We start from the raw sequence: 9,276 nt of genomic DNA on the forward strand, positions 1-9,276 counted from the left end.
GGAGGGACTCGGTGCTGAAATTGGGCCTAAATCCGTATTGGTAGTGTTGGAGAATGGAGAATCTCTCTAGGTAAGAGGAGAGCTGAGTGGCGACTATGGTCTCTAGAAGTTTTGTTAAAAGAGGGATGTTTGCTATGGGGCGATAGTTCGATGGTGAGGAAGGGTCAAGATCGTGTTCCATACAGATGTCTAATAAATAAACTTGGTGTCCTTGGGATGGGTCCTAAAGTGACGGGTTAGGTCAAGAACTGGTTGAGTGGAAGGCGACAGAGGGTAGTGATCAATGGAGATCACTGTGAAGGGGTTCCTTCCCCCAGCGGTATCTGACTTGGGCCATGAGGGGGAGGAGCGAATGGTGAGGAATTCAGTGTCGGAGATTTTCTGGCACCATTGACATGAAGCACCACTGAAGAGGAGTTCCGCTCCATAGAAAAGAGGTCTTTGCTGTCTTAGTTGACTGCCTGGTTGTGAAAAGATTCCCGGTTTGTCAAAACAAACTACCAGTGATGTGTTCGTGAGTCATTTTTTGTTGTTGTTGTTGGTTTTCTTTTTTAAACTAGAAAAAGTATAGTGGCAGTCTTTTTGTAAAAAGATGTGTCCTAAGTTGTAACTATTTATAAAAATTTTTAAAAGAAATATGAATAATAATTAAAATGTGTTTAGTAATTAATTATTTTTTTTTTAAACCTGGCTGAAGAGGCAAGGAGAGAGGAGAGCTGCGACCTATAAGGCACCAGTCAAAGAAAAAACTGAGTAGCCAGAGGGTGGAGCTTGGGAGGCAAGGTATCCACACAAGCTCAGTAGTAAAAACAAAAAAAAATAAACCCTAATGCATCTAGGGTAGAGCACCAGCACACAGGACTTCACAGCATGTGTGCCTGCATTTCCCTTGCTTATCTCCAAAGAACTGATAAGGGGTATGGAAAACCTCTCATATACTGACAGACTGAAAAAGCTGCTGTTGTCCCTGGAAAAGCAGAGACTTAGAGGAGACATGATAGAAACCTTCAAGATCCTGAAGGGTATAGAAAAAGTACACAGGGACAGATTTAAAAAGTACACAGGGACAGATTTTTCAGATTATGGGGAACCACAAGTACAAGGGGGCACTCGGAGAAATTAAAAGGGGACAGGTTTAAAACAAATGCCAGAAAGTTCTTTTTCACCCAGAGGGTGGTTGACACATGGAACGCGCTTCCGGAGGCTGTGATAGGCCAGAGCACGTTACAAGGCTTCAAAGAAGGTTTGGATAGGTTCCTAGAGGATAAAGGAATTGAGGGGTACAGATAGGAGTAGCGGTAGGTTATAGGGATAGTCTGGGACCATTGCTCAGGCAATGGGCCTGATGGGCCGCCGCGGGGGCGGACCGCTGGGCGAGATGGACTTCTGGTCTGCCTCAGCGGAGGCAACTTCTTATGTTCTTAACATAATTTTTAAAAACCCTCAAATTTATCTGAATATCAAGAATTCCAAATGCATGAAGATATAGTGGAGCAGGCAATTCCGGTCCTCAAAAGCCACAGGCAGATCAGGTTTTCAGCCATGGAATAGAGGGAGATAGATTAAGATGGATAGGCAAATGGCTGGAGAACAGAAAACAGAGAGTGGGCATAAATGGGAAGTTCTCAGACTGGGAGAAAGTGACTAGCGGTGTGCCCCAGGGCTTGGGCCCATCTTATTTAATATTTTCATCAATGACCTAGAAGAAGGAACATCCAGTGAGATCATCAAGTTTGCAGATGACACAAAGCTATGCCGGGCAATCAGATCAGAGAAAAATAGCGAGGAACTCCAGAGTGACTTGTGTCAGTTAGAGAAATGGGTGGAGAAATGGCAGATAAAGTTTAATGTGGAAAAGTGCAAAGTAATGCATTTAGGCAGAAAGAACACGAGTATAGATTGTCAGGTGCAACTCTGGGTAAGAGCAAACAAGAAAAGGACCTAGGTGTACTCATAGATAGGACCCTGAAACCGTCGGCAAAATGTGCGGCGGCAGCAAAGAAAGCAAATAGAATGTTAGGCATGATAAAGAAAGGAATCACGAGTATTGGGCAGTGGTTGGATCTTCAGCCTCAGCACCCTGGGGTTGTGGGTTCAAACCCCGTGCTGCTCCTTGTGACCCTGGGCAAGTCACTTAATCCTCCATAGCCCCAGGTACGTTAGATAGATTGTGAGCCCACCGGGACAGAGAGGGAAAATGCTTGAGTACCTGATTGTAAAAACCGCTTAGATAACCTTGATAGGCGGTATATAAAATCCTAATAAACTTGACTTGAATCTAGATCGGAGAAAGTTATAATGCCGCTTTATAGGGCAATGGTCAGACCACACTTGGAATACTGTGTCCAATATTGGTCTCCCAACCTAAAGAAGGATATAAAACTGCTGGAGAGGGAGCAACGAAGCTAATAAAAGGTATGGAGAACTTGGAATACAAGGAACGACTTAAGAGACTGGGATTGTTCTCTCTTGAGAAAAGGAGACTGCGAGGGGATATGATCGAGACTTTCAAAATACTGAAAGGAATCGACAAAATAGAGCAGGAAAAAAAAATTATTTACAATGTCCAATGTGACACGGACAAGAGGACATGGACTGAAGCTAAGTGGGGACAAGTCCAGGACAAATATCAGGAAGTTCTGCTTCACGCAACGAGTGGTGGACACCTGGAATGCTCTCCCAGAGGAGGTTATTGCGGAATCCACCGTTCTAGGATTTAAAAGCAAACTAGATGCACATCTCCTTACGAGAGGCATAGAGGGATATGGGTGACTAAAATTAGGCCAGGTGTACACCTGACTGGGCCTCCACGTGTGTGGATTGCCAGACTTGATGGACCGAAGGTCTGATCCGGAGATGGCAGTTCTTATGTTCTTATGATATCCACAATAAATATGCATGAGATAGATTTGCATCTCAATGAGGCAGTGCATGCAAATCCATTTCATACATATTCTTTGTGGATATCCTGAAAACCTGACCTGTCTGTGGCTTTTGAGGACCAGAATTGCCTCCTCCTATAGTGGAGGAACTGAATCCAACAGAAGAACTGCTGTACCCTTTTAAGTGCCCTTCTCATATATAAGTGTAAACCACTTGGGTTGTATATCAAATCCATGACCCTTTACCTTTTATATAATAATGATGATGATGATGATAAAAAAGGACTTCCACCAATGCTTGCCTGCTTCAAGGGTAGTCTGAATTTATCCACTTTTATACCAATCAAAGCCATCTATCACTTTTAAAACCAACTATTGGCACAATCCTCATGATAATGGTAATGTTCTTATAAATCTATGTAGATTACTTGTGAATCATATATATAAACCTAGTTGATTTTCATAATGTTAAAAAATAATTTGTTTTTGAAATTACTTTTGCCTTCCATTTTTGGGGGGTTATTCGTGATTACAAGTTACTCTACTGTTGCAGAGATTGTCTCAAGATCTGGCCAGTGTAGCTGTAGTCTACAATAGCAGCACTGTGGATTCCAAAGGGAGTTGTTGCACTATCCTGTTGTGGCTCCCCATGAGCTTTATAGAGAAACAGAGTAATGGGGGTAATCGGCATGGAATATTGCTACCATTTTGGGCTTCTGCCAGCGTGATTAGCCATTGTTGGAAAGAGGATTTTAAGCCAGTATGTCAGCTGTTACACTCTTTTCTACTCTGTATCTGTGCATATATTGATGCACATAGAACTTGCAGACTAGTACTGCTCAAACACAGAAAAGTTATAGGTGATGACTGGTACATTTGTAGTTGTCTAAAAAATGGTATTACGACCAGAACGAAAGAAGTCATCCTGCCGTTGTATCGGGCAATGGTGCGCCCACACCTGGAGTACTGTGTTCAGTATTGGTCACCGTACCTTAAGAAGGATATGGCAATACTTGAGAGGGTCCAGAGGAGAGCGACACGAATGATTAAGGGCATGGAAAACCTTTCATACACTGAAAGATTGGAGAAGCTGGAGCTCTTCTCCCTGGAAAAGCGGAGACTCAGAGGAGACATGATAGAGACCTACAAGATCATGAAGGGCATAGAGAAAGTGGAGAGAGACAGATTCTTCAAACTTTCAAAACATAAAAGAACAAGAGGGCATTCGGAAAAATTAGAAGGGGATAGATTCAAAACAAATGCTAGGAAGTTTTTCTTTACTCAGCGGGTGGTGGACACCTGGAATGCGCTTCCAGAGGATGTAATAGGGCAGAGTACGGTACTGGGGTTTAAGAAAGGATTGGACAATTTCCTGTTGGAAAAGGGGATAGAGGGGTATAGATAGAGGATTATTACGCAGGTTCTGGACCTGTTGGGCCGCCGCGTGAGCGGACTGCTGGGCACGATGGACCTCAGGTCTGACCCAGCAGAGGCATTGCTTATGTGCTTATATGTGCACTTCTAGAAATTTGTAACGGTATGGTTTAGATGGGCTGGAGTGAGCTTTGAAGGAGAATTCAGTAGATGGACCCTAAGCACAGTATCAGGCAGAGCTTTGGGTTCTGACACAGAAATAGCTAAGAAGGAAAATTTAAATTTAAATTAGTAATTTAAAGAGAAGGTAAGGTTGAGCAGACTGGATGGACCATTCGGGTCTTTATCTGCCATCATCTGCTATGTTACTATGGTATTATTTTTTTTTTTTTTTTTGGTGGTGGTGAATTTTTTTTTGTTGTTGTTGTTAATGTTAGTGGCAAAAGTTATACCAGAAAGCTGCAGTCCTACACAGCTTTCCTCTTCATTACTCTGTGTTGGTGTGTGACATTGAGCCAATTATCAATCTTCTTGAATTAAATTTTTTTTTTTTTTTTTTTAAGCTCTTTGATGCAGGACGCTAAGATCATGTGAATTATTTTTCATAGTTCTTTGTTCTTGGTAAGCAGTATCTATGATTTACCCTCTTAACCCTCCCCCTCAGGTTATTCTGGAGTGAGCGTAAAATAACAAAGGCCCGAGAGTGGTTTCATCGCACAGTGAAAATTGACTCAGATCTGGGTGACGCCTGGGCTTTCTTCTATAAGTTTGAGCTGCAGCATGGCACAGAGGTAAACCCCATTCTCTTTCCTGTGAAGGCCAAACCTATACAAATTGCCTTTCCCTTTAACTTCAGCTGTCCTAGCGCCAGAGATGCAGCCATGTGCTCTGCCTTTCAACCAGCACTAAGTCAGGCCCTGGACAGAGGATGAAAACCTGCAGAAGGTAAGAAATGTCCAAAGGTAGAGTTGTCGCCAAAGCTACAGAAATTAATGTAATTTAACTTGTATTTATGGTTTGCTTCTGCAAGTAACATTCTTCTTTAAGATAGGTTACAATATGGAATTAATTAAAAACCATCAATCTAATAATGTAACTCCCACGCTAAAAACAGAAATAAAAATTAGAAATAACAAATGAAAATAAAATGATCTAAAAATTTCAAACATTGTGAAACATATTTGATTATAATTTAAACAGAACCCCCACCTAACATCAGGCATTAATCCTCAAAAGCAAAACCCAAACTAATCATAATGAACTCTCATTCTCAACCCCATGATTTCACTCAGCCAGCAGAACACAATGAATATAACATCCCACAAAAAGGTCACAATATCATATTCCCTTTTAGAATTCGCAGAGTATATATAATACTGCCAGTAGTTAAGAATCAGAGCAAAAAGGTCATGGAATTGAAGAATGTAATAGGGTTGCCTCTAAGTAATTTAAACCTAAAGTTGAACATTAATTGACTTATGATAAAATAGTCCTTTAACCTTACTTTTTCCTGTGTTCCCAGTTACAAAACTTATGGAAGCTTTGTGCCAGGAAATATATTGCAGGATCCAAACTAATCTTGATATACCAGTCATGGCTGGAAGCATTTAGGCCCTGATTCTCTAAAAGTGCGTCCTGATTTTAGGCAGCTGTAGACGTCCTACAGCTGTCTAATCAGCCAATCGGGATGCACGTTTTTAAAAAAAAAAATGCTCCCCAGGCAGGCCTGAAGGTGCCTCCGGGAGCCTAGGGAGACCCGCAAGATGCCTAAGCTCGTCTAAGGGCCTTAGGCGGGCCTTAGGCTGAACCTAGGCGGCCCTACGCGTCTCCCTAGTAGATGAGAAGCTTAAAAATGTAGGCCAGCAAAATGCTGGTCTACATTGTAAGTAGACGTGGCCGCTATACTTATCGCGGCAAGGGATCTCTCTGCCGCTATAAGTATAGCGGGCCATGGCCCCTGACCGATCACTGGCAGGAGGGTGCCCAAACCCTCCTGCCCGAAGACGCACCTCCCTCCCCGACACTACCGACCGCCCCCCCCCCCCCCAGGCACTACCGCCCGCCCCCCCCCCCAACATTACCGATCCCCCCCCCCAACAATATCGGTCGCTGGCAGGAGGGTGCCCTATCCCTCCTGCCCGAAGACGAAACCCCCCCCCAGCGCTAACAACCCCCACTCCACCAAACCTGTTCTTACAGATGGGTCTTGCACGTCGAGCAAGCAGGCACGCCTCGTCGAAATGAGGCGGGCCCGCCCCTTCCCGGCCCATCCCGCCGAAGCCTAAGGCCTGATTGGCCCAGGCTCTAGAAGCCTGGACCAATCAGGCCTTAGGCATAGCGGGCCCGCCCATCCCCACTTAATCTAAGGCCTGATTGGCCAATCAGACCTTAGACTTAGTAGGGATGGGCGGACCCGCTATTCCTAAGGCCTGATTGGTCCAGGCTTCTAGAGCCTGGGCCAATCAGGCCTTAGGCTTCGGCGGGATGAGCCGGGAAGGGGTTGGCCCGCCTCATTTCGACGAGGCGTGCCTGCTTGCTCGACGTGCAAGACCCATCTGTAAGAACAGGTTTGGTGGAGTGGGGGTTGTTAGCGCCGGGGGGGGGGTGCGTCTTCGGGCAGGAGGGATTGGGCACCCTCCTGCCAGTGACCGATATTGTCAGGGGGGGGGTGATCGAGAGTGTCGGGGGGGGGGCGGTCGGTAGTGTCGGGGAGGGGGGTGCGTCTTCGGGCAGGAGGGTTTGGGCACCCTCCTGCCAGTGATCGGTCAGGGGGCCACGGCCCGCTATACTTATAGCGGCAGAGAGATCCCTTGCCGCGATAAGTGTAGCGGGCCGTTTTCAATCTAACCCGATTCTCTAACCCGCGTCTGTAACATGGACGCCGGTTACAGAATCGGGGTTTAGTTTAGGCCGATTCTGAATAGGACGCCTCTCCCAGGCGTCCTGTACAGAATCAGGACCTAGGTGTTTTGCGGGCCTCGCCTTCAATATAGGCGGCCTGCCTGGGGAGCATTTTTTTTTTAAAAACGTGCATCCCGATTGGCTGATTAGACAGCTGTAGGATGCCTACAGCTGCCTAAAATCGGGACGCACTTTTAGAGAATCAGGGCCTTAATGTTTATCTTCGAGAAGAGCCCTGATTTTCAATTCTTTTTTCTTTTTTTTAATAAAAGGAGACTCAAAAGTTGTAATTGCAGTGGCTCAAGTTCACTGCTGGTCCTCTCTTGTATGGAAGATGATTTTAGTGAATGATAGTGAGGAATTCCGCAGATGAATTCATGTCTTGAGGAATTTAAAGTAAGCTTTTAATAATCAAACATGTTTGAATGCTATGTGCTGCTTTCTCCAAGTGGATATTCCTACCTAGGTTCCTGATGAGGCTCCTGCTAAAGTCTGACATTGCTGAGAATGCTAATGTATATAGGGAAGTGTTGGAGGTGCCTTGTTAAAATTTGATGCACTTTCTTTACAGGAGCAACAGGAGGAGGTGCGTAAACGCTGTGAGAACACAGAACCACGCCATGGTGAACTGTGGTGCCAAGTATCCAAGGATATCCAGAACTGGCAGCACAAGATTGGAGAAATTCTCCTACTTGTGGCTGCCAAGATTAAAAATGCCTTCTAAATTTCTCATTATCTGGCTTGTTATAGATTATGCCTCTCTTTACAGTAAATGTGTGCTTGTGTGTGTTCTGTGAGTATGAGTCTTAACTCCTGTATTTCCCATAGGAAAATGTTTGAGAAACAGACCTCTGAGCTGAATATACATTCCCTTAAAAGAAGCAGGGTTAGCTGGAGAAGTGGGTGTTGGAAGAGACTCTGCCTTTAAGGAGGAGCTGTATGTTGAGTCTGTACCCAAATGTCCTGGCCTGGGCTTGGAATGGGACTGGATCTGTTCCCCTCACTCCTGCCTGTACCAGAGCAATCCTGAACTTTAAGAAGGACAGAGGAAAATGGTATTAGCCCTGCTAGGAGGGGGTGAAGAATGGCTCTGAGAGCAGTACTGAACTCCAGCATGGACAAAAAGTTGATCCTTAGACAGGCATACTGGCTTTCCTTTCAAAAGTCTTATCTGGACCTCATTTAATCACAGTTGTCTTGGAACATTAACAAAGGCCACGGCCTGTGTTAGCAGCTTGCTGTCAATCAGAAATGATTGTGTGGAAGTTTTCTGTGCTCTTTGATATTCGATTCCCTCACAACCTCTTTGTACACTTTTTCACAACTTTAGATAAGAGACACTGGGCATGTACTGCTGATGCATAGGATGGATACAAAGCAGCTTTGTCTTTGGTCTATTCCAAACAAGATAGAAACTGATAATTTTATATTCTGGGCCAGACATTGCCTTGTTTGAAATGTACAGTTGTATTGTAATTCTAAAATATAAAGGACTTTTGGATTCTTGTTTTGGGGTGTATTTCACTTGGTTCCCTAACTCTATTCCCTTGTTTTGTATCCTTTTCCAATCCCTGTCATGCTTTCTTTAATGGTGACAGAATAAACAATGCCATACTGCATAATGATGCTTAGATAGCATGTAATGTAATGCCATTGTTGGCTAAGCTGTTCCTGACCTGAACTTTCCCAGGAGTGTAGTAGACCCTCTTAAACATTAATACCTGAGATTGGCCTGTTACTATTTGTACCACATTGACATACTGTAAAGTACTCTCTCAGAGCATATCCTGTGTCCAGACTTTATATAGCGTCATTCTACACTAGCACAGATGGGTTATGTTCTTCTGCTAGCAGATGGAGACTGAGAACTACTGAGTTTCAGGTAAGTCTATAAGTGAGTAGTGTAGTCTCCTGAAAATCAGTTTGTTCTAATCTAATCCAGTATTTCTGAGTTGCACTATGCCTAATTAGGTTCAAGGTGACTTACAATATGAGGAATTATAGAATGTATAAGCTACATTATATTATGGGGAAGGGAGGATTGAAGTTCCATGACTGGGGGAAGGGAGGATTGAAGTTCCATGACTGTAGTAGTATAACACTTGAGTTAATAATGGGA

The 9,276-nt window shown here is 44.1% G+C and overlaps 1 protein-coding gene across 4 annotated transcripts in view; it reads left to right on the forward strand.

Annotated features, from left to right (window-relative positions):
* The window catches only part of PRPF6 (pre-mRNA processing factor 6), a 325,322-nt gene extending 316,543 nt beyond the window's left edge, over positions 1-8,779 (forward strand). For 2 of the 4 annotated variants that reach the window (XR_004541083.1, XM_033963163.1), the window contains 3 exons: positions 4,921-5,047; positions 7,729-7,743; positions 7,986-8,779. Coding sequence is in view for 2 of the 4 variants with exons in the window: in XM_033963163.1 (XP_033819054.1) it covers positions 4,921-5,047; positions 7,729-7,743; positions 7,986-7,997 (154 nt within the window). In the remaining 2 variants the exon portion in view is untranslated. Of the gene's footprint in view, positions 1-4,920; positions 5,048-7,728 lie in introns of all 4 variants that reach the window. The other 2 variants (XR_004541082.1, XM_033963162.1) reach the window with 2 other exon arrangements.
* Positions 8,780-9,276: the final 497 nt, after the last annotated feature.

This window comes from Geotrypetes seraphini, chromosome 11 (assembly GCF_902459505.1).
Source record: "Geotrypetes seraphini chromosome 11, aGeoSer1.1, whole genome shotgun sequence".
Classification (NCBI taxonomy): Eukaryota; Metazoa; Chordata; class Amphibia; order Gymnophiona; family Dermophiidae; genus Geotrypetes; species Geotrypetes seraphini.